Source organism: Nicotiana tabacum, chromosome 8 (genome assembly GCF_000715075.1).
Source record: "Nicotiana tabacum cultivar K326 chromosome 8, ASM71507v2, whole genome shotgun sequence".
In the NCBI taxonomy this organism is placed as follows: domain Eukaryota; kingdom Viridiplantae; phylum Streptophyta; class Magnoliopsida; order Solanales; family Solanaceae; genus Nicotiana; species Nicotiana tabacum.
In genome coordinates this window covers 9,390,989-9,417,365 of record NC_134087.1, presented here as the reverse complement: position 1 = coordinate 9,417,365, position 26,377 = coordinate 9,390,989, and the positions used below count along the sequence as shown (strand labels likewise).

The 26,377-nt window shown below is 38.5% G+C and overlaps 1 protein-coding gene and 1 pseudogene across 2 annotated transcripts; one reads left to right on the top strand and one right to left on the bottom strand.

The window, feature by feature from the left end:
* The window catches only part of LOC107782015 (uncharacterized), a 45,992-nt pseudogene extending 27,837 nt beyond the window's left edge, over positions 1-18,155 (top strand).
* Positions 18,156-19,064: 909 nt separating this feature from the next.
* LOC107782016 (putative polygalacturonase At1g80170) lies at positions 19,065-22,421 on the bottom strand. Of its 2 annotated transcripts, XM_075218957.1 has the most exons (9): positions 22,160-22,421; positions 21,847-21,978; positions 21,574-21,744; positions 21,454-21,474; positions 21,042-21,249; positions 20,594-20,675; positions 20,391-20,499; positions 19,869-19,985; positions 19,065-19,721 (listed from the first exon to the last, which is right to left on the bottom strand). In XM_075218957.1, the coding sequence occupies exons 1-9, from the start codon at positions 22,391-22,393 to the stop codon at positions 19,440-19,442; spliced, it is 1,356 nt and encodes a 451-aa protein (XP_075075058.1). In that variant the 5' UTR covers positions 22,394-22,421; the 3' UTR covers positions 19,065-19,439. The 2 variants fall into 2 exon arrangements, with proteins under 2 accessions (XP_075075058.1, XP_075075059.1); XM_075218958.1 differs by lacking the exon at positions 21,454-21,474.
* Between the last annotated feature and the right edge of the window lie 3,956 nt (positions 22,422-26,377).

Below are 26,377 nucleotides of genomic sequence, written 5' to 3'. Positions count from 1 at the left end.
TTTCCCATTCCATAATTACTAGAACCATTTATTTCTAACTTAATGCCATATCAGTCCATATTCTCCCCTTTAGGGGAGTACTAAGATTTAGCACTACGACGATCTATATGTAGATGTTTTACCTTTTCATCTTTGGAATCTGTTCACATCATCGATGACCCTAACTTGCCTTGCGGTAATCCTTATGTACCAAGGATAACAAAATTCCTTACTAGCGAGGGTGACACTTAGTATGATTGGCACATACAACCCCTTAAGATTAACTTTGCTCACATTGCTTGCTTTAGGGAAGCGTCTTCCTGAATGACCTTTCTCTGAGTTTTTTATGAATTTTCTTCTGTTGTCCATTCGATTATGGCCGGAATACAATCTGAAATTCTCATGATGCCGACCATTATCAAATCACTCAGTCCTTAATTCATGTTTAGTTTACCTTGTTCACCAATCCATACTGATTTCTGTTACTCTGGGGTCTAACTTTTCCTTCTGGTAGTCGAGTTGGAGTCACGAGCTTATTTCTCGAAATGAGGATATGACTTTATGGCCTAGATTCTTTTGTTGTCTCAAGGCATGTCACCTCTCGTCTTTTTCTTCATTTGACTATAGATTCTGTAACACTCTACCGTTGTCACCCATGTATCACATCTCACTCATAATTCTTCCTTATCTCTCTTCTCATTACTCTGCTAATATTTCGGCCTATCCTTTTCTTGTGAAAACTTCAATAAGACATTCTTTCGCTTTTAGCTCTCTTGCTTCATTCATCGGCTCTTCGGGTTGCTCAACGTCCTCGATCTACTAGGGACAAGAGCCACCCTAAGGTAATATTTATCTCTTCAAGGCTTCCAGTGCATGTCTTTCTAGTACTCATATCTAGATGTATTATTTTAGAGTGCACCATCAAGGTGTCTCACAAGGAGATCTACTAGCACATTTGCAATATCCTTCGAAAATGTCAACTAACGCAAGCAATCCATTCACCAATTTGGATTACCCTAACGCCAGCTGGATCTTGATATCCCATCCTTCTCTTAACTACACCTGTTAGCCCCCCCCATATGGCATAACTAAAATGGGTGTGACCAATTGTACATACCTCTGTTACTGTTGAGGATAACTCAAAATGCTTATATTTCTCTACTTGATTTGAAAATACTGATAATCTTCATTAACTGGGTGCCTCATACCCTTCTTCACCTTACTTCTTTTACTTGTTGAAACTTGTATCTAGCTTCTGAATATCTCATTGCCTTTCACCATATTGGTGGATAGATATCCTTGCCTTAATGCTCCTTATTAAGAAGCTTACACATCTTAGTACACACATGATCTGCTGAAGACCTCACATTTACTCATCATAAGCATGATGTGAAATTGAGTTCCTCTGACTCAACTCTTCCATATCCATATGCAATCTCTTACCAACTGTCTTTTTGGAAGTTGGTATCGTCTTATTACAAATAGAATTTAGGAATTTGGATTCCTATGACAGAGCTCTACCATACGATCTAGAGTAAGAAGAAAGAGTGACAGTCCTAAATGCCCTGTAGCCTCATGCTTATAAGTGTGGTGGACGACATACCCATAAACAAGACTCTACTAGATACGGCTTGTAGACTCCCTAGGACAGAACTGCTCTGATACCACTTTTGTCATGACCCAAACCGATGGGCCGCAACGGGCAACCGGTACCTTACTCAACCGAGTACCTACATAATGTATCTTTCGTATCATACTATCATAGGTAAATGAGTCAGAGAGGCTGTCATGAGATAAGTACAATAAAACATGGAGAAATACTCATCATTGGACGATCCAACATGTAATCCAAACTTATACATATGACGTACGGGCCTATAAGGCTGGCATGATCCTTTATAAACTCAAAATATAGGCCGACAAGGCCATACAAGTATCCGTATACATGATATCTGTCTACAAGCCTCTAAGAATACGTAATATCATAAAGGTCAGGACGGAGTCCCGCCATACCAAACAATAGACGTCTAAATCATACTAACCAAACAAGCAACTCCAAAGCAAATGGAGCGCACCAACATCTTTCGCTGAGCTGATAGCCTACTTGGAGGGCTCTAGACTTGTCTATTGGGATCTGCGGGCATGAAACGCAGTGTCCCCAGGAAAAAGGGATGTTAGTACAGATAATGTACCGAGTATGTAAGGCACACAAATAAGTACATAAAAGACATGGAGTAAATGACTTAACCTGTAAGTCAGCATAACTCTGTAAATTATGAAATACTTATAGTGTCATGCATAAGCATATGAATATCATGTCGTACATAGGTACATGTGTTCATAAAATCATCAAGCCTATGAGGGTATCCCATCATATCATCTCGGCCACTGTAGGTAAAATCATCAACGTATACCAGTTGATTAGGTGGTGGTGCGTATATAACGTCGTAACCTTTTCCCATATCCCATATACATACATACATACATACACACACACATACATATATATATATATATAAATACGCATATATAATGCTGTCTGGTCATAGGTCAATGCACATGTATAAATGAATACAATGCATGAGAAATGCGTCAATAAAATCTCTCGGAACGTCATAAGACCAGTATACCTCTGATTAATATCATGAAACAAACTTTATCAACATATATATTTTCTGAGACCCATGAACAGATGATAGAATAATAAGACATATGGGAATTCAAGAACATAGACATCTCTAATACTTCTATGAATAGAGTTATTTATGGAATTTGTGCATTTGCTCGTTTCGTTCGTGTCATATAAATCATGCCAAAAAGAAAGAAGGGATAGCCTTAACATACCTGGACCGATTCTCTTGACAATTCCTCTAACACACGTCTTTTGCGAAGAATACATAATGGCAGATCGAAGTAGGAAAAAATCCATATGATATTCTTGATAAATATTGCACCATACTCCTTTAGAACCGCAAAACTTTCATTGCCAAGGAGCTAGTAATTTCCGTAAGAAATTTGTTGAAGCTTTGCTGGATGTAGCGTCTTCTTTGAAAGTTTGAATTGGGAATAGGTGATATGATTTAGATGAGGCCAAATGAAGTTATCTTAAGTCTTTGCTTATTTTGAGTTCAATTAAGCCAAAAGTTTGCCAAGTTTCTTACACGTAAGAATCTTACTTCAGATGCCACATTTCAACCAAAAATGGTTAGACACTTAATTTTAGTAGGGGGCTGCCACATCACCACTTAGTCCTTATCATATATATCCCTAATTAATTAGGTAATGTCCTGTTACCCGATAATTAATCAATTACCCGCATAATTAAGAATTGTCTCAAATTACTTAAAACTCTACTTATTTTTAATATACTTTATATATCCTACTATCATGGTCATATTGTACCTTGTATGGTACTAGTCCATAAATATCCGGTATTATTGCTCGGCCCGTATTTTATCCCATCATGCCCAACTTGGACGAAAATTTATTTTCTCTGACTTGCTTCCCCTCTCACCTTCACGAATTTACTCATCATTTGTTTGAAATAGCAAAATCCTTAAAATCTCCAAATAATCTTTACCTTGGACTGATGTCAATTACCTTACGACAAATTCAATATATAATACTACAGGGTGCAACATCGTCGTAATTTAATACTGTAAAGTGTAACATCATCGCAATGTAACACTGCAGGAAGAAATATCGACGTAATATTGTGGGATGTAACAGTTCGAACCAAAACCCGATCACCCATTCACCCACGAACTCAAATATACAATTAGTTTTGAAATTCGACCTCAAATTGAGGTCCAAATCCCCAAAATTTAAAAATCCTAATTTCTACCAAAAAACACCAATTTCCCATGAAAACCCCTATATTTTGAAGTGAAATCATGTAAAAAGATGAATTAGATTGAAGAAGATGAGTTAGATATCACTTACCTATGATTTGGAGAAGTTTGGGTCTTTGGAAAATCGCCTAGGGATGTTTAGGGTTTGAGAAAATTGCAAAATGATGAAAATCCCGACTGAAATCCCACTTAACAGGTCATAGTTATCGCAATTGCGATCAGGGGTTCGCAATTGCAAACCTTTTGAAATACTGCTACCTTCGCATTTGTGAAGAAAACGTCACATTTGCGACAGAAGGGCCTTCGCAATTCCGGCCCAGAGTTCGCATTTGCGAGACTGGCCTGCTCAAGCCTGGTTAGAATTTGCGACATAATTATCGCATTTCACAGGCTTGTTCACTTCGCAATTGCGAAGCCTAATCTCCCAATTGCGAGATCAGAGGCCTGTGCAAAAATACCAGATGCACAGCTGAGTTTCCTAAGTCCAAATCACCCCGTGACCTATCCAAAACTCACCCAAGCCCCTGGGGCTCCAAACAAAACATGCACGCAAGTCTAAAAACATCATGCGGACTTGCTCATGCGATTAAATCATCAAAATAACATCAACAACTACGAATTTAACCTCAAATTCATGAAATTTATAAGATAGTTCAAATTTTCTATTTTCTCAACCTAGGGTTCGATTTATATCAAATCAACTCCGATTCGTACCAAATTTCACAGATTCGACTTAAATATTTTTTAAAACCTGTACCGGGCTTCGAAACCAAAATTCGGGCCAGGTACCATAAAGAACACACACCATTTCATTTCCAAAAGTCTTTATATTTTCCAGCAAATAATTTTCTTTAAAAATTTTGTTCTCGGGCTAGAGACCTCGGAATTCGATTCTGAGCATATGCCCAAGTCCCATATTTTACTACGGACCCTAGGGGACCGTCAAATCACGGATTCAGGTCCGTTTACCAAAAATATTGACCGAAGTCAACTTTAATTTATTTTAAAGGCTAAATTCAATATTTCTCTTAAATTTCACATAAAAACTTTCCGAAAACGCGCTCGGACTACGCACATAAATCGAGGTGAGACATAAGGAGGTTTTAAGGCGTCAGAACACATATTTGACTTCTAAAACAAGAGATAACCTTTTGGATTATCACATTCTCTACCTCTAAAACAACCGTTTGTCCTTGAACGGATAGAAAAGCACCTGAATCGGGGAAAAGATGGGGATATTGGCTCCGCATATCGGACTCGGACTCCCAGGTCGCTGCCTCAACAGGCTGACCTCTCCACTGGACACGAACTAAAGGAAAATTCTTCGATCTCAACTGACGAACCTGGGTCTAGAATAGCTACCGGCTCTGCTCATAGGTCAAGTCCTTGTCCAATTGGATAGTGCTACAGTCTAACACGTGGGATGGATCGCCGTGATACTTCCAAAGCATGGACATATGAAACACTGGATGCACAGCTGATAAACTCGGCGGCAACGCAAGTCTGTAAGCCACCTCTCCCACTCGATCAAGGATCTTAAAAGGACCGATCAACCTAGGGCTTAGATTTCACTTCTTTCCAAATCTCATCACACCCTTCATGGGCGACACCCGAAGCAATACTCGCTCTCCAACCATGAATGCCACATAACGAACCTTACGGTCGGCATAACTCTTTTGCATGGACTGAGTTGTATGAAGCCTATCTTGAATGATCTTAACCTTGTCCAAGGCATCCTGTACTAGTTCTGTACCCAACAACCGAGCCTCTCTCCAGGCTCAAACCACCCAACCGGCGATCGACACCGTCTACCATATAATTCCTCATAGGTAGCCATCTGGATGCTCGACTGATAGTTATTGTTGTAGGCAAACTCTGCTAATGGCAAGAACTGATCCCACAAACCTCCAAAGTCAATAACGTATGCTTGGAGCATATCCTCCAAAATCTGAGTAGTACGCTCGGACTGTTCGTCCGTCTGAGGATGAAATGATGTGCTCAACTTGACCCGTGTACCCAACTCACACTGAATTGCCCTCCAGAAATGCGAGGTAAACTGCGTACCTTGGTTAGAAATAATAGACACGGGCACACCATGAAGACGAACAATCTCACGGATATAGATCTCTGCCAACTACTCCGAAGAATATGAAACTGCCACAAGAATGAAATGCGCTGACTTGGTCAGCCTATCAATAATAACCCATACCGCATCGAACTTCCTCTGAGTCCGTGGGAGTCCAACAATGAAGTCCATAGTGATACGCTCCCACATCCACTAGGGAATATCAATCTTTTGAAGTGAACCACCAGGTCTCTGATGCTCGTACTTTACCTTCTAACAATTCAAACATCGAGTGCAACAATATCCTTCTTCATCCTCCTCCACCAATAATGCTGCCGCAAATCCTGATACATCTTAGCGGTGCCTAGATGAATAGAATACCGGGAACTATGGGCCTCCTCTTGAATCAACTCACGAAGTCCATCCACATTAGGCAAAAAACTCAACCCTACATCCTCAAAACTCCATCATCTCCAACTGTAACCTGCTTGGCACCACCATACCGCACTGTGTCTCTAAGGACAAGCAAATGAGGATCATCATATTGCCCATCTCTGATATGCTCAATTAATGAAGATCGAGCGACTGTACAAGCTAAAACACGGTTGGGCTCAGAAATATCCAACTTTACAAACAGATTGTCTAAAGCCTGAACATCGAAAGAAAGCGGTCTCTCACCGACCGAAATATACGCAAGGCTACCCATACTAGCTGACTTCCTACTCAAAGCATCGGCCACTACATTGGCCTTCCCCGAATGATAAAAGATGGTGATATCACAGTCTTTCAATAGCTCCAACCACCTTCTCTGCCTCAAATTTAGCTCCTTCTGCTTGAACAAATACTGTAGACTCTTGTGATCCGTGAACACCTCACAAGACATGCCATATAAATAATGCCTCCAAATATTCAGCGCGTGAACAATGGCTGCTAGCTCCAAATCATGAACTGGGTAATTCTTCTCGTAAATATTCAACTATCGCGAAGCATATGCAATAACCTTGCCATTCTACATCAACGCCGCACCAAGTCCAATACGAGATGCGTCACAATATACTATGTATGACCCTGAACCTATGGGCAAAACCAACACCGGCGCCATAGTCAAAGCTATCTTGAGCTTTTGAAAGCTCACCTCACATTCCTCAGACCACCTGAACTAGGCATCCTTCTAGGTCAACCGGGTCATCGGGGCTGATATAGATGAAAACCCTTCCACAAACCGATGGTAATAACCAGCCAAACCCAAGAAACTCCGGATCTCTGTAGCTGATGTGGGTCTAGGCCATTCCTTGACTACCTTTATCTTCCTCGGATCCACCTGAATACCCTCTGCTGATACAACATGACCCAAGAAGGCTATTGAACTCAACCAAAAATCACAATTCGAAAACTTAGCATACAACTGACTGTCTCTCAAAGTCTGAAGAACGACTCGAAGATGCTGCTCATGCTCCTCTCGGTTGCGGGAGTAAATCAAAATATCATCAATGAAGACAATCACAAAGGAATCCAGATAAGACTTGAAAACCCGGTTCATCAAATCCATAAAAGTTGTGGGGGCATTTGTCAATCCAAATGACATCACTAAGAACTCATAATGCACGTACTGAGTGCGAAAAGCTATCTTAGGGACATCAGATGCCCTAATCCTCAACCGATGATAGCCAGATCTCAAATCAATCTTCGAAAACCTTTGGCACCCTAAAGCTGATCAAACAAGTCATCAATCATCGACAATGGATACTTGTTCTTGATGGTGACCTTGTTCAACTGCCGATAATCTATACACATCCTCATCGACCCATCCTTCTTCTTAACAAACAACACCGACGCACCCCAGGGCGAGACACTAGGTCTAATAAAGCCCTTGTCAAGCAAGATTTGCAGTTGCTCCTTCAATTCCTTCCACTTTTGTGGGGCCATACGATATGGCGGAATAGAAATGGGCTGAGTGCCCGGAGTCAAATCAATACAAAAGTCAATATCCCTGTCGGGTGGCATCCCCATCAGGTCTGCACGAAATACTTTTGGAAACTCATGAACAACTGGCACGGAATCCATAGAAGGAACCTCAACACTAGAATCACAAACATATGCCAAGTAAGCTAAACACCCTTTCTCGACCTTACGCCGAGCCTTCATATAAGAAACAACCCTACTGACAGAATGACTGGGAGTCCCTCTCCACTCCAATCGAGGCAAACCTGGCAAGGCTAAGGTCACGGTCTTGTTGTGACAGTCCAATATGGTGAGATAACGTGATAACCAATCTATCCCCAATATGACATTAAAATCAACCATATCCAGAAGTAGGAGATCTACACGGGTCTCACGACCCTCAATAATAACCACATATGAGTGATAGACACGATCTACAATAATAGAATCACCTATCGGTGTGGACACATATACATGAGCACTCAAAGAATCACGGGGCACAACCAAATATGTAGCAAAATAAGATGACACATAGGAGTATGTAGACCCTGGATCAAATAGAACTGAAACATCTCTACTGCAAACTGAAACCGTACCTATGATAATGGCATCGGATGCCTCGGCCTCATGCCTGGCTGGGAAAGCATAACATCGGGGCTGGGCCACACCACTCTGAACTACCTCCCCGGGACGGCCTCCTACTGGTTGGCCTCCACCTCTAGCAACCTGATCTCCACCTCTAACACCTCGACCTCCATCTCTAGCTTCCTGACCCCTACCTCTAGTTGGCCGAGTAGGCAGTGGAACATCTGGTGCCTGAACCATGGCACGAGAACCCTGCTGCTGAGAACTGCTCGATGATCGAGGGCAAAATCTAACAATGTGCCTTGGATCACCACAAATATAACAAGTCCTCGGTTGCTAGGACTACTGACCCTGAAACTGACCCTGACGGCCTGAGTAACCACCCTAAAAACTCTGGAGTGAAGGTGCACTGATAGGAGCTGGTAGTGCACTATAGGGTAGCTGATCTGAATACTGCATATGAGAATCACGATTTGGGGGGATGGCCTCTACTAAAAGAATCCCTGCCTCCAGACGAGGCACCACTGAACCTGTTAGAATGACGAGGCCTCTTGTCAGACCCCCGACCACTCCCCTGTGATAGAACCATCTCAACTCGCCTAGCCACATTAGCTGCATCCTAGAAAGAAATCTCACTCCCTTTCTTCTTAGCCTTCTACAATCTGATAGGCTGATCTAATCCCTCAATAAACCTCCTTACCCTCTCTCTCTCGGTGGGAAGTATAAGAAGAGTATGACGGGCCAAGTCAATAAATCTGGTCTCGTACTGAGTGACGGTCATAGAACCCTACTAGAGACGCTCAAACTGCCTCTGATAGTCCTCCCTCTGAGTGATAGGAAGAAACTTCTCCAAAAATAGCTGAGAGAACTAATCCCAAGTCAAAGACAATGACCCTGCTGGTATAGACAAACAATAATCCCTCAACCAAGTCTTGGCGTAACCTGACAGATAAAAAGCAGCAACGTCGACCCCATTGGTCTCCACTATCCCCATGTTTCATAGAACCTCATGACAGTTGTTCAAATAGTCCTGGGGATCCTCTGAAGATGTACCGCCATATGTGGTAGTAAAAAGCTTGGTGAACCTGTCCAGTTTCCACAAGGCATCAATAGACATAGCTGCTCCATCACCGGTTTGAGCTACAACACCCGACTGGACTACCCCAACTAGCAGAGCTACTGGAGTCTGAAACTGGGGAGCCATCTGCTCTGGAGTGCGAGTCGTAGGAGTTTGGGCTCCTCCTCCAGCCTAGGAGACAGCTGGTGCTACAGGGAATATGCCTGCCTGAGTGACACTCTCCATAAGGCCCACTAGACGGACCAGAGCATCCTGGAGTACCAGGGTGGCGATGAACCCCACTGGAACCTGCACTGACCCTGCTGGAACTGTTTGGGCCGGAACCTCATCCTCAAACTCTACTTGAGGCTTTGCCACTGGTGCTGCTGCTCGAGCTTTGGGCTGAGCCCTGCCTCTAACTTGGCCTCTAGCACGGCCTCAGCCTCTACCCCTCACAAGAGCTGCTACTGGGGGCTCGGGCTGTTGGTCAGCTGATGAAGCGGTACATGTTCTCATCATCTATGAAAGTACAGAGTGTGAGTTCAATTAAAATTTGAGAAACCAAGTCACATGACTGGAAAGAATAGATGTGAAGTTTTCCTAAACTTTATAGCCTCTGGGGGATAAGTACAGACGTCTCCATACTGATCCCTTAGACTCTACCTAATTTGTTCGTGAATTGTGAGACCTCGACAACCTAGAGCTCTGATACCAACTTGTCACGATTTGGATTTCCCACCCTCGGGAGTCGTGATGGTGCCTACTCATAAAAGCTAGGCAAGCCGATGATTACAATTTTTACCACCATTTTTATTAATCAAACAGAATCAGATATTAGCTAAGCAAAATAATTAAAAAATGTGGAAGTGATATAGCAAACCAACAGTCTAATACATAGCTACCCCAAAGATCGGGTGTCACAATCCACGAACGACTAAGATTTACTATAATACAAGTTTGTAAGAAGTACAACTGTTCTCGAATTGAAAAGAGACAACAAAAAACTAAAGCGGGAAAAGGGGGACTTCAGGCTCTGCAGATACTAGCAGATTTACCTTGGTCTCCTTGGACTGAAGGCAGCTACCTCAAGTTACTCACAAGGTTCGGCACCGAAATCTGCATAAAAGAGTGCAGAGTGCAATATCAATACAACCGACCCCATGTACTGGTAAGTGTCGAGCCTAACCTCGACGAAGTAGTGACGAGGCAAGGACACGACAACCATATAAACCTATGTAGTTAAATCATACACAAATAGAACTATAATAACAGGAAATAACAAATAAAGATGGGAAGGGGAACATGCTGCGGGGAAATATTAAATTCTAACAATAATTCAGTAGATAAGCATAAAGAACACCATATTCGTATCAACAGGAATAATGAAACAATGACATGTGCACGACATCACCCTTCGTGCTTTTACACTCGTCCTTACCATAAGAAACAATAGAATCGGCACGGCATCACCCTTCGTGCATTAACTCTCATAATCATGGCACGACATCACCCTTGGTGCATTAACACTCACAATATCGACACAGCATCATCCTTCGTGCATTAACACTTACAATATCGGCACAGCATCACCCTTCGTGCATTAACACTCACTCACAATATCATGCACGACATTACCCTTCGTGCTTTACACTTTTCCTCGCCTAAACAATAGAAACAATACGTCCCAGCAAGAGAATCAACAATAGAAACAATAACATCCCGGCAAGAGAATCGGCTATAACCAATATTGTTTCAATAGTTACTTCACAAAATAAATCTCAACTTAAGTCAATACTCAACAATGGTCAATTACCAAGAAATTATCATAAGTCTTGTTCAACATTGATAATCATCAATTTATGGATGAACAATACATATTAGAGTCACAACATTCATGGTATAAGACTCACAGGCATGCTTGATACCAATGTTATAGACACTCGTCACCACACCTATATGTCGTACTCAATACTAACACGTAGCAAATAAGACCACAACTCTTATTCTCTCAAGCTAAGGTTAGACCAAACACTTACCTCAATTCTACGGATAAAAATCAAGCCTCAATTACCGTTTTACCTCTTGGTTCCACTTCCAATCCGCTTGTATCTAGTCATAATTTACTTAATAACATTAATAAATACTAAATAAACCAATTCTAATGCATGAATATAGATTTCCCAATGTTTTTCCCAAAAAGTTAAAAATCGACCCCGGGCTCGCTTTGTCAAAACTTGAAGTTCATGTCACGACCCAAACCAATAGGACGCAACGGGCACCCAGTACCTTACTCAATCAAGTACCTACGTAATGTATCTTTCGTATCATACTATCATAGGTAAATGAGCCAGAGAGGCTGTGTGAGATAAGTACAATAAAACATGGAGAAATACTCGTCATTGGATGATCTAACATGTAATCCAAACTTATACATATGACGTACGGGCTTATAAGGCCGGCATGATCCTTTATATGCTCAAAACATAGGACAGGCTAGCCCTCCGTTAAAAGTTGGTCTCTATTCTGCCCTTGCCGTCAACAAATGGGTTCGTATATGCCCTCCATCACTAACGGAAGACTCATAAAGCCAAGTGGAATATATATGAGGGCAAGTTAGACCTAGTTTGAATTGTACAGGGGCATATATGAGTCAGTTATGATAGTCGTTTCTCAAACACTTCACAACTCCATATCAATTTACTTAGACACCTATTTGTCAACACCAAATTAATTATCACAACAAATAAACTAAGTCATAGACACAAACATTCAAATGAACGGCAATGACTTCATTAAATCCTAGTAGCTCAAAGAGGTCGAATCATAAAAAAGACAATGACGAAATGTTCTAGTAGCTCAAATGGGTCGAATTAGGTGTCATTATGGACTTACTGCCAATTATTTCATGGCATGGACACCTTTAAATGCTAGGAGAAGGTTTTTCAAGTGTCCGAAGCATGAGGTAAGTAAATTTTTTGATGGGTTCTTTTAATTATTCCGATTTGCTTGTAAATTTATTTTATTTATTTTTGGTTTTTAGGAAGAAAAATATTCCTATTGGGAATGGCAAGATGAAGAGCTTTCTCCTAAAATTTCAAATCTCATATGCAGTTTAAAGAAGGAAAAGAAAGCTCTAATCCGTGAAAGAAATTCTCTCCAAAGGAAAATTTGATCTTGAAAATGTTATGATGCTCGTCCATCATGGAGGAATAAAGACCTTGAAATTGAAAAGAAATGTTCTAATGAAGAAAGTGACCGATTTAGAGTACTCCGTTGTGCTTGATGCTAAATTTCGAAGAAGATGTGGATTTTCATGTGTGTGATATTGGGATGTCTTGTTATGTTCTTTGGATTAGTGCGAAATGATATGTAATGTTAGTGTTATTGTGGCTTAATTATTGTGTTTTATTATGTAATGAAGCTTTATGTTTTTATACAATGATTTAATAAAGTCATTACCATTCATTTGCTGTGTCTATGACTGAGTTTATTTGCTATGATAACTAGTTAGGTGTTGTCAACTAGGTGACTAAGTAAACTGATATGGAGCTGTGAAGTGCTTGAGAAATGACTATTATAACTGACTCATATATGCCCTTGTACAATTCGAACTAGGTCTAACTTGCCCTCATATGTATTCCACGTGGCTTTATGAGTCTTCCGTTAGTGATGGAGGGCATATACGAGCCCATTTGGTGACGGCAAGGGCAGAATAGAGACCAACTTTTAACGGAGGGCTAGCCTGTCTTATTTCATATAGTAAAAGGCATTTTAGGCCATTCCCCCTATATTGAAGTAGAATGTTACTTTGTAAGAACCAAGCTTCACGAAGGCCTAATCTTTCTTTATCATGTGGCTACTCACAATCAGTTGACTGACATTCTTATTAAGGCCCTCACAGGGGCCAAACATTCAGCTGTTGTAGGCAAGTTGGCTGTGAAGACCTCACTTCCGACTTGAGGGGGCAGAGGGCGGAGGGAGAGGGGGGTATTTAGTGTACTTATTATTATTCCACACTTTATTCATTGTACTGTTTCTATAGTTAGTTGGTATAGTTAATTAGTTTAGTTGACTTACATACATATGAGTAGTACAACTGTATGCATGTACACAATACATATACCTAAAAATTAGTAGAGTTGATTAAAGAATTCTCATTATACCAAATACATGGAGATTTTGTCGATGCTCTCACTCACTCACTCTCTCTCTCTCTTTCTCTCTCTCTCTCTCCTATCTTCTCCTTATTTCAGAATATTCTAGAGAACTTCATTGGAGCTCAATCATCTTGAGCTTGTTTAGAATCATAATAAGAGGTCAATATGGAGATCATTATTAGTTATCTTATAAGGATTGGTGAAGGAGATGTGTCGATAAAGTTCGGCAGAAATAAGAATTCGATATGATTGTGCAACTAATTCATGTTTGAGTTTCATCACGCTAATTTGAGGCTTGGGAGTTGTTAAAGAAGACGTATGTTGCCTCCAAAAGATTGACATGTTATTCAAAGCCCAGGGGCAGATATGGATCATTCGCATAGTTTGAGTGCTTGACCTTTGTACAAATGTCATGTAACATCACGGTTGCTAAACAATGTCATTTTTGTAACGGGAAGTATAGATTTTGAATCCGGGACCAAAATGTTGTCTTTTTGGACTCAAAATACTTAAATAGGTGGGAAAAAAACTTCGTGATCAAAATATGTTTCAAATCGCATTTTCTACACTTTCAGTTTTCCTCCCATTAAATGGACTGGCTGCCCACTAAATGGGTCCCACTCACACTCTATAAAACCCTACCTTCTTCCTTTTAGTCTATTTCTTTTACTTTTGTCTTTTGTTTATGCTTATAACTTCATCAATGCTATATTTGTTTCCCTAACTTTTTTGTAGTTTCGTTTGTTAAGTACTACTTTCATGAAGTGACAAAACTTTTAGTATATTATTCCAAGAGTAAAAAACAAAACAAATTAATCTTTGTTAGTTCATATTGTTAGTCATTTAAGTCCACATTTTCAAGTTGAGACTAATATGAAATAAAGTTTAATAATCTCAAAATAGTAGTGTAATAATCTCAAAATTTTAATTTCAAGTCAGAACTAATGTCTTCATTTATGTTATCTTTGGTTTTCAAAATACAAAATACTCTTGTTGATTTCTTAAAAAAAGGATAAATTGTTCTTAAACTAACCCAAAGTTGTGTTAAACGTCCACCGCAATAAGAGTACATGAACATGTCCCTCTTCCTTTCATTTGTCCTTTTCTTTGACATCAACGAATGTAACTTATATTATATTATTAAATTTTAAATCTATAATTTTAAAAGTATAGTGGATCCTATAATTTAAAGTCTAAATCCTTCAAATTTAGATTCTTAATTCATCTTATTCTTATAGCATTATACTTGTTCGTCTATTAATAACAAGAATAATAATAATATATCCGGTATATTCTTATTAATATACTTGTACGACCATTAAAAGTAATACTTAAAATTTTCAGTGCAAGAATACATATTTATTTTTCTGCATACGTAAAAGAATATATCCAAACAATGTTAAGAATTAGTTTGTTTTTTTGTTAGTAGAAATTATTGTTTCAAATAAGATGAAGAGGATTATGGGGATTTGGGATATGGCGGGGAGGCAAGTGTGTCAGAGAAGGGTACTTACTATAGTAGTAGGTTTTTACAAAAATGGGAGCGGCAGCCACTGCATTTAAAGGGAGGAAAGCTTAAAGGGTAGAAAATGCGGTTTGAAACCACGTTCTATATATTAAATTATATTTTATCTTAACGTTTCAAACGATCGTTAAGGTAAAACGTATTTCATAATCGCGTTTTATTATTTTGATCATTAAATTTTTTTCTACCTATTTAAGTATTTTGAATTAAAAAAAATAATATTTTGGTTCCGGACTCTATAGATTTCACCAAACTACTATCAGAAGACAATTTTGGACAATTTCGTACGCTTTAAAGTCAAATTTGACCCCTTTCTAGTTCTAGAAAGAAAAGTAGAAGAAGAAAAAAAACACACTATAATTCTCCAAATTTCTTAGCAACAAAAACGACGTCTTTTTGAGATCCGCTTTCGTTGGTCGGATTAGCAAGCGATCGCATCGGAAAAGAGTGAGAATTTTTTTTTGGCGGTGTTATTCGCCAACTCCGAGGGCAACATCCTCGTCAAACGGTAATCCACAGCTCATCTCCATCTGTTTCTCGTAATCTCCCCTCCTCTCCCCAAAATATGGTTCACTTTCCAGCGTAAGCGACTGAGGTGCTTAAATTGGGGTCTGAATTTTGGTCTTTTGAGGGAAATGTTCTTATCTGGAACATTTAATCTTTAATCTTAGAGGCAGATGCAGCATATTGGCGCTCGTGTATAAATTGCTTATGACTTTGAACTGTATATAAATTAATTTTCCTAAAATGTACCCACTGTAACCCACACCTCTTCAGAATTGTAATGTTGTTGTTATGTGAAATCTAATTATTAGCTACACTGCTGAATTTAACTGCTCCAGATCATATAACCAAAAAAAGGAACAAAATGAAAAGGAAAATGTATTTTATTTTCCTTAAATATATTCTATTTCAGGAATTATCACCAGTGACAAAGCCAGATGTTAGGAAGGATCATCCAAATTACACTGTGCCGTAGGGAAAAAACAAATTTTCATTTGTATATATACATAAATTTTTTATCTTTCTTGAAATAATAAAGGATTTATAGTGTAGTGGCAAAAATGGTTCAAACATGTTTACATTTTTTTAACGAAGAATTAACCCAAATAGCTGCCCACCCAACCGGTTAAACTAAAAATACCCGGTAGAGGTATAATATATGCATAATTTGTGTAGTATATGTGTCTAATCATATATAATCAAATCTATGTATATGACTAGTAAAAGTAAACAGTGAATATGGTCAGCTATTTGCGTAAAGATCTTTTTTTTAATGCCCTTGTTAGAATTTCTGGCTTCGCCACTAATTATCACCTTATATTCATGGTTTCACGTGAAGCTTTAATGGAGTACCTGCAGAGCAGCGGCTGCATTGGCGGTCTTTCTTAGTTAAGCTGGGTTCAGAGAATCTTAGAGGGGTGAAGGATGAAGAACTCCTTGTTGCTTGCCACAAGTATATAAATTTGTCTCTCTTAATCTTTATTTACTTGATTTCCCATTCGGCTCGCATTTTTAAACATATAGCTGGAAACAACTGGGTGGTGGAAGAGTATATTGTTTGAGAAGCAGGATGACTTATGAGTTTATTTAAAGAATGTTTTCTCTAGACTCAAATTAATGTTGTCAGGCTGAACCTAATTAAAAGTTTATTTTGTCATAAGATACTCTGCTAATCATGATATAATTTGTATTGTGTTCTAAGTGGCTCTCTATTTATTTCACATATTCTTTTGCGCAGATCGGTTTACACTGTATATACAGTGCTTGGAGATATAAGCATTTATGTTGTCGGCAAGGATGAATATGATGAACTTGCGTGTAAGTGGTACCTAGTTCAGTGTTCCAAGGCTTCATCAGAAACTATTACTATGTAAAAAGTAAAACTGAAGTTTGTATCATCTCCGTCTCAATGCGAATAACTGCTTGACATTGAATGTTAGTTGTGCCCCTTCCATGTAGTTCAGAGTGTGTTTGACACAAAATTTTGGTGAATGTACTATCCTCTCCATTTTATGAATGAAAAAAAATATATACCTTATAAAGGTATCTGAAGAGCGCCTATACCTGAGCTTTAAGCGTATGACTAGTGTGGCACATTAGTTTAGAAAGCAAATCAAACTCTAGTACTTGGTTGATTAAATGAATCGGCTGGTTAGTCAATATTTATTATGCTAATAGCCTGCGTCCGTGTCTCTGTCATTTTTCGTTGAGCAGCATGGCCTCCTGTCCTGATTGGGACTTATGTTCTATGCTTGTACGTAGGTCTTTGTGCTGCTTTTGTTTCCACCATTCTTCTTCATCCACCATTGATCTTCTGGACTTTGTTTGCAGTGTCTGAAGCAATCTTTGTTATAACATCTGCTGAAAAGGATGTATGTGGGAAACCTCTAACGGAAAGACTTTTCCTGGACAAGTATGGAAAGATTTGCTTGTGCGTGGATGAGGTTGTGTGGGCGGTAAGAGGAATTGTCTTTATGTTTTGAACAATAAAAATCTTTGTTACTTGAAGCTCTCACACTTGGGATGAAGCTTGTAGAGGACCATACAGTGCTAAGAAAATCTATTTCTTTATCAAAAACTACCAATGTGATGAGAAGCCACATTTTTTTTTTTTTGAGTTGATAGATGAGAATGTATGATTTAGATTTTGCCTGGTGCTAAGTTTCTTGAAAAAACATGTTCTTTACCTTTACTTGAAATAGATTTTTAGATTGATGATCCTTTTTAGTCCAATAGACCAGAGATTAGATATTGTTTTGACTGTAAAACTCTTGCTGATTATGTTCTTTTTTTTTTATTATGAAGGGGGTGCTGGAAAACATCGACAAAAGATAGAATCAATAGACTTGTTAGATTGAAACCACCAACCGAGTTCTGAGATATATTTGTAGTCTGTATGTTTAGGCAAAACAGCTGAGGCTCCAGCAGTGCGATGTATGTTAAGTTTACAGGTATCTTTCGGATTTTACTATAATGATGTTGGTTAGCTCCATTCTTGTATGGTTGTAATACTCATCTTCATTTTAAACTTTGTTTTTGGTATTACTATTTTTTTCACTCGCATAGATGAGAAAGGTGATATCAGATACTGCTATGCAGTTATGGATGGCTATTTACAAACTATAAGTGGAGATGTGAAACTTTTTTTTTCCTTCTGAATTTTCTCTCCTAAACGAAATTGCATTTGTCCCTAAAAAGTTAGTGTAGTACTTCAATAATGCCCTTTGAATTGATTTCGTTGTGGTGTTGGACCTCTGATTTTGGTAAAAGACATATAGGGTTTGTTTGGTACGAAGGAAAATGTTTTCCATGGAAAATGAGTGATTTTATCACTTATTTTCCCTTATTTGGTTGGTGAGTGAAAAACATTTTCAGGAAAATATTTTTTAGTGTTTGGTTTGAGAGTAAAAAATATTTTTTATGCTATGCTCCTCACGTCCTTCCCCCAAGTCCCCATGAAAAAGAAAGTACTTTTTTTGTTAAAATGAAAAAAAATACACTTTTATATCATGAAAAGAATATACCCATTTGTTGAAATGAAAAAAAAAAATCTATGTACAACATGAAAAGAAAGTATTATTAATAATATTTTTATTGAGGGTGAGGGTGGGATAGGATAGGTGGGGTGGGTAGCTGAGGGTGTGGAGGTAGGTTGGTGGGGATGGGGAATAGAGTGGGGAAGGTTGAAAAAAGAGTTTTGGAAAATGTTTTTCATTCTCTTGATAGGGAAAATATTTTTTTCCAATTGGAGTAAAATGAGAGAAAAAACATTTAAGCCAACCAAACATGGAAAAATTAGAAATTTCGTTCATACCAAACACACCCATAATGAAAAACTCTAATGAGGGCCAATAGCAGCTCCATTCTGTAATCTTTCGCCAAAGCCTAAAAAAGGCCAATATTGTCAAATGAGAATATATATCCCAACAAGATCATCCTTTCAAGTACAGATTATTCATAAATCATAACCTTCTCAACTCATGAAGCATTACAAAATTTTACTTACTTAATATGCAAGCACCTTATTTGCAAAAATTTGAGGGATTTACGCTAACTAAAAGAGCAGCCCGATGCACGATGCATCCTGCTTCACGCAGAGTCCGGAAAAGGGCCGCAACCTAAGGGGTGTGATGGTCCATGAGACACTGCTCATTTTTCCTACTTGGTCCTGCTGCTGACCAGTAAGTCATGATCAACTTGTTTCCACATGCTTGACCATTATATTTAAGCTAGCTTTGCCTAGGATATATAACGACACATTTGAACATAGAGATGATCAAATGGACTTGCTCAAGTTGGATAATTCTGTGGGAAGCTGAATAATGGTTTCACCAGAGGGAAAACAAGATGAGGGATTGTTTAATCCTGAGGTTGAGCCATATGCATTCCAGCAAAACGATGTTGTGGGAAACTCCAAAAATGAAACAAGTTGGATATCTTCCAAATATAGATTTCTACAGGGGGAGCTATCACTGCAGGCAAATGTTATTGCATTTTTTGTTGCTGAAGATCCTCTAATACCCACAAAGGATACACTGTTAATGCTAATAGCCAAAGTCTGCATATTGGATATTCACGTTAATTATATGCACACGAACACAATTGTAAGAGAAGTGCAGAATGGAACAATTAGGGTTATCTATCCCTAAACTGACACTTTTCGCTGCTATTATCAATTTGACAAGCTAATAATTATTCAGCTTACCTGGTTTGGGCAGGCCTGTCGAGAATCACAATAATATTGATCTATTATAATGGGATTTGACACATTTTCCATCCACAAATTCGCAAAAGCAATCTTTCTGACAAACCCACTACCTCCCTGATATTATGAGAAAAACCAACAGGAATTGCATCAGCAAAATTAAATACTGAAAGATGAATACTGGTGAGAAAGGTGGCTAATTTAAAATGATATTTCCTATGTTTCAATTTATGGGTTGTAGTTTGACTGGATATGAGTTTAAGATTTTTTTTTGTAACGTTAAACATATCATATCACTTGTGCGATTAGAAAAACTTATCATAAAAGTAAAATTAGAAGTTTACAGTTAAAATATTTCCAAATAAAAAAAAAATATCATTCTTTTGCGGACGAACTAATAAATAGATAATGTCATATAAAATGGAACTAAAGATAGTACTATTAGTTACTCCTATTAAGAATATTCAAATTCATTGAACTAATTAGCACGTCCGAAGAGAAGCAGCAAACTAATAGGACTACCTGCCAAGTCTTTATCCTAACACCATTTTCTGTGTTGGAAAGATATGCTCCATCAACACTGACATCGTGCACTTGAGACCATGAGTTTGACTTTCCCAAGCTTCCAATGCTAAAATAATGTGGCATATATATCATCCATCAAACCAAAAACCTTAATTTGTCTATGATCATCTTAACAAAACAGCAAGTGGAAAACATTTTACCTTATACCATGGCCTGGTCCACAAGCAATGTTTTTGACCAAGATTCTTGAAGAATTGCCCACTATAGATATACAGTCATCTCCTGCCGGATTCAATTTGTGCATGTTACAACAAATTAAAATATAACAATAATAGAACATACTACTAACTCTGATACCAACATAAGGACAGTCCGATGCACAAAGTATCCCATCTTCACGTAGAGTTCAGAGAAGGGTAGCAGTACCCCAAGGGGTGTGATAGACAGTCTATCTAATGCAAGAATTAGTTGCTACGTTCGTAGCTCGAACACGTAACCTATAGGTCACACGGAGACAACTTTACCGTTGCTCCAAGGCTCTTTTGATGAACTCTGATATATACCAACATGCGTAGACCAAAAATAAACAAACCTATTTTCTATTATGACAACAGAACCTTGTTTTTTATAGACCAAAAATAAACAAACCTGTGCCAATACTGCTATCTCTGATACCAACATGTATAGATGAGCTTATGTGAATTCCATCTGTGTTAGGGCTCTTAGCTGGTGCTTGTACTATGAGATGTGATACTTCAACATGTATACATTTAGAAATTGATATATGCATTTGTTGACTATTTAACATCCTTATGTCCCTCACTTTCAGATTGTTGCATTTGTGGAAAGTCATAGCCTGTATATATATATATTATCATTAAATCAATGAATCATAACCATAATAATTATTAAAAGTAAATCCTTCTTAGATACATTGACAGTGTGGATGAAATTTACACTATCAGTTAGGTGATTTGATAGTGAAAAATTCCTTTTACACTGTCAATATATGGAAGTTAAACTGTAAAAAAAAATGAGGTCGGAGAGAAATAGGACTGACTGTTGGAGCATGTCGACAGGGCTGCCAAAATAAAAGATTGTATCACGTTAGACCTAATTATATGGTGTGAAAGAATTCCATAAAGCACAAAGTATTTCTATATATGGAAATGATAATTACATTGGTGGTATTAATCTTGCATGAACTAGCCCACCATTTCTGGCCCATCCCGTTAATTGTTCCTCCTCCTTCTACAGTCAGGTATTTCACTTTAAAGAAATAAAGCCATTTATGTGGATTCAAACCATCCCAGACTTGAGGATCTTTCGGTGCAACAATTGAACCTGCAATCTTATAATGTATTGCAAAAACTTTAAAAAAATAACTGAAAGCAAAACATATATATATATAGTTGTGTTATACAAGTTATAAACGTTAGGGTTAAGCACTTACTGATAGAGACACCTTTGACCGGCAAGGCCCAACAAAATCAATTGGTCGAACTAGAAAAGAATATCCACTTGGGATTACTATTTTTGGTCGTAATGGTGAAGAACATGCGATTTTCCAGACATCATGAAAAGACTGAAAATATATAAAAACTATTTAACACACATTAATTTATCGATCCTTAAAAAAAAAAGGGTGGGGTGGGGGTGGGGGGAGGGGGTGGGGGATTTACTAAGCTGAGTGTATGTGAAGATATGTGAAATGTATTAATTTAGGTTAATGTAAACATCGGATGCGCGTAAGTTTTTACTCTTACCTTAGTGTCATCGGTTATGCCATCTCCTTTGGCTCCAAACTCATTAACGTAAATAAGGGTTCTTGATCTGCCTGTTATGTTGTTCAATGTAGGGAACTGATGAATCACGGGATGGAAACTGTTCACATTTGGTAAAAGCAAGAAGGAATAGATAGTAGTATATAATAGTGATAACAAAAATGAATAAGAAGAAAAAGTGAAGTAAGAGAAGGAAGAAGATCTCAGCGCCCCCATATTCTGTTAATTAAACTGTTAGAAATGACGAGGGTATTTATTATAATGGAGTAACATATACTCGAAAGCCAAATGCTTTCTGCTAGTTGTTTTTTCCCGGGTTCCATGAAAGGGAAGGAAGGTTCCAAGAAAGTAATTAAAAGGGACTTGGGGAATTTCCTAGACTGGCAACATTAAACTTACACAAATCAGTCAAATCCCATCACTGCTATTCTTCTGTTTCATCTTTCACGTACGGGAGAAAACAAGTTAGTGTAGTATGTATTCTTTTTTTTTTTTTTGGTAAATTAAGGATTTTTATTAATCACCAAGTGAATCATTACAAAACCACACCTGACTTCAAACTCGGTCAGATGTCTCTATACTATAACTATATCTCCCTGTACATCAGTTAAAACTCTCACCTCACCTTTTAACTATTAAGTCAACTAACACTAATCACTATTCAAAATTTTAATTGTTGCAGTAATCTCCTAGTTCTAGTATTAGCTCTAGCATTACATACGCATGCTATAGTTCTTGTTATTTCATCTACATCTTTACTGGCCTTCTCAAACACTCGATTGTTTCTTTCGCACCATATCATGTGGATTATCTCAACATGTATCATCTTGAAGGTAACAGCTACTTGAGATTTTCCTTTAGCCTTCTCCATTGTCCATCTCCAATATTGGTTCTATGATTTCAAATCATGTGGTTGCATCTGAAGCCACATTTAGACCTTATTCCATATCCTTTGAGCAAAGAAACATTCCACAAAGAGATGGTTTCTGCTCTCATTATGCAATTGGCACATGACACATATTGTGTCCACTAGCATATCCCATTGCACGAGTCTTATCACTTGTAAGTAGTTTGTTTTGAAGGAATATCCACATAGTAAACTTAGCTTTGGCTCTTGCTTCATTTCTGAACATGAAGGTCTTCCATTCCACTCTAGGTAGTTATTACTATCCAAACCGATGAGCCGCGACGGGCACCCGATACCTTACTCAATCGAGTACCAATATAATGTACCTTTTCATGTCATACTGTCATAGATAATTGAGCCGGAAGGCTTCCGTGATATAAGTAGAATACCACATGTAATACCAACTTATACATAATACATACGGGCCTATAAGACCAAAATAACCACTCCTACACTGAACATAGGACGACAAAGCCATACAATCTTTTACGTACATGACATCTGTCTACAAGCCTCTAAGGATATATTATTTTCATAAAGGTCGGGACAGACTCCCGCCATACCAAACAATACACGTCTAAATCATACTAACCAAACAAGCAACTCCGAAGCAAATGGAGCGCACCAACATCTTCCGCTGAGCTGATAGCCTACTTGGAGGGTTCTCGACCTGTCTATCGGGACTTGCGGGCATGAAATGCAACGTCCCCAGGCAAAAGGGACGTCAGTACAAATAATGTACCGAGTATGTAAGGAATGAAAATTGGTAAATAATAGACATGAGAGAAACATGGAGTAAAAGACTCGACATGTACGTTTGCATAGCTCTATGAATCATTTTATTTTTACAATGTCATGCTTATGCATATAAATGTCATACCATGCATAGGTATATGCGTATATAACATCATCAAGTCTTTGAGGACATCCCATCATATTATTTCAGCCACTGTGGGCAAATCATCAACGTATATCAGCAGATCAGGTGGTGGTGCGTATATAACGCCTTAACCTTTTTCAACATATACCAGCTGATCAGGTGGTGGTGCGTATATAACGATGTAACCTTTTTCCCGTATCCCATATAAATATAATATACATATATACGCGTATATAACGTCATCTAGTCATGGGTCAATGTACATGTATAAATGCATGAAATGCATAAGAAATACGTTAATAAGATTTTCTCGGAATGCCATAAAAATCAATATGCCTTTCGGATAAACTTTATCAAATACGTATTTTTCTGAGACCCATGAACATAAGATATAATAATATGTCACATAAGGAATCAAGAACACAGAGACCCCTAGTATTTTTTTGAATAGAGTTGTATATGAAAACTGTGTGTTTGCTGATAACTAGGGATTTTGATACATTTTACACTCCTTCTTGCTTATGTTTTGATTAGAAATTTGTACAAAATAGTCCCAAAAAGCTCACAAGTTGTGCTTGATTGCAGGTTTGATCAACAAAGTGACAAGATGCCAACGATCAGCTCAAAAAGGAGTGAAACTTGCACAAGTACCAAGACAAGACAAAGCTCAGGCAAAACAGGCCCAATGCGGCCGCACACCATTCTATGCGGTCCGCACAAGTGAGGTTCACAGAGGTTGATTTCCAGGCCAACAGGCAATGCGGCCGCATGAGATTTAATGCGGTCCGCATTGGAGTACCTACGGCCGCACTCGATTTAGTACGGTCCGTGTGAGCACGTGATTTTTGTTTACACGACAATTACTCCAAAAGAAAATCGAAAAATAAAACAAATGGTTTTGTTGTACAATTTTTTGGGAATTTACGTGGCATTTTTGGTGGTTATTTGTAGTTTTGTCTGTGATTGTTTAGTTTTGTCAAATAAAAATACAAAAAATATATGTCGCGTGTAAGTTTAGGATATCGTTCTACTATTAGGAATTAATCAAACCATAATTTAGTTTTAAAAGGAAAAATCACAAAAAAACATATGCATCTTTTATTCTAGTTGTTGTCATTGAGTGATTTTATTTTTAATTAAATGTTTAATGTGTGTGATAATTATTTTTAAGTATTAATTAATATTTGTATAGCTTTATTTTTGATTTTTTACAAATTAGTTGGGAATTTTGTTTAAATTAGAAGTTAAAAAAAGGAAAAGAAAGGAGTTTAAATTGAAGAAACCCGGGTTTGGGCTCAAATTTGAGACCAAGGACCAGGCCCAATTCATTTCATGACCCAGTCCGGTTCCCTGGTCTCTATGGCCTCACCAAACGACGTCATTTAAGGCCTATCGGATCTGGACCGTTGATCAAACATATCTAACGGTCCAATTCAACTCCCATTTTAAAACCAAACGACGCCGTATAGGATGTTCAATTGAAGCCTTCCATGTTGTTCAATCCTACGGTCCCCAACACGCCTCATTAGCCCGACCCATTCCCGTAAAAAACCGACCCAGTCCCCTCTGGGACCAAACATCGTCGTTCCTCCTAAACGAAAGATCCTGTCCGTCAACCACACTTCATCCAACGGTCAGGATCAAACCGCCTATCCCATATATAAATCTAAAGCCTACCCCAGCCCCCTAAGCCAGACCCCCCCTCCCTCTCTTCGTCTCCCTCACCAAACCCAAACCCCTTAGAACCCTAGCGTCCCCCACCCTTTCCCCTCACCGTAAACCCGAAGGCAACAACGCCGGTGACCCCCATACTAACACCCCTAGTACATCTCGACCCCCTGAACACAGATCCACAAGCCACGGGTCTCGAATCTTCCCCCACCAAACGAAGATTCGAGCCGGACCCCAACCCATGCCAAGCCCCCCCAAATCCATACCAGGTGTCCCCCTGACCTCCCTCGTGACGAAACCAAGTTTGGTTTGGTCCGAATCTAACCAGAAAACTTCGAATCCAAAATCCGCCCTAAGAACCCTAGAAATCCAGAATCCGAGGTTTTGTCCGTTTAAACGAGAAGGTTGGAGTCTAATAGACTTTAATCGAAGTGTTCTCAGTTGAGAACACTTCGATTAAAGTCCGTTCAACCCCAAAAGAGGTTCGATTCAAAATCCGAGACATGGTCATCTGATTTTTAACCCTTTAAGGAATTTCTTCTTCTTTTCTTTGTTAATTCCATGTTGTTTGTTTTGTTAATGTTTGTTCGTATGTTTGAATGTCAGTTTGATCTGTTTCCAATTGTGTCAACTATTCTGTCCATCTCACCCAGATCTTTATTCGATCGAATTTGTTTCTGTGTGTTTATTACGTATAATTACAGTTTGTGTAATCGAGTCGAATAAGTTCCGTCAATCAGTT

Coding starts and splice junctions, on each gene's coding strand:
- LOC107782016 (XM_075218957.1), bottom strand. CDS start 22,393: ATGGGGGCGCTGAGATCTTCTTCCTTCTCTTACTTCACTTTTTCTTCT. Junction 21,979..22,159: donor GCATAACCGATGACACTAAG/GTAAGAGTAAAA, acceptor ATATATTTTCAG/TCTTTTCATGATGTCTGGAA. Junction 21,475..21,573: donor GCAAGATTAATACCACCAAT/GTAATTATCATT, acceptor TTATTTTGGCAG/CCCTGTCGACATGCTCCAAC.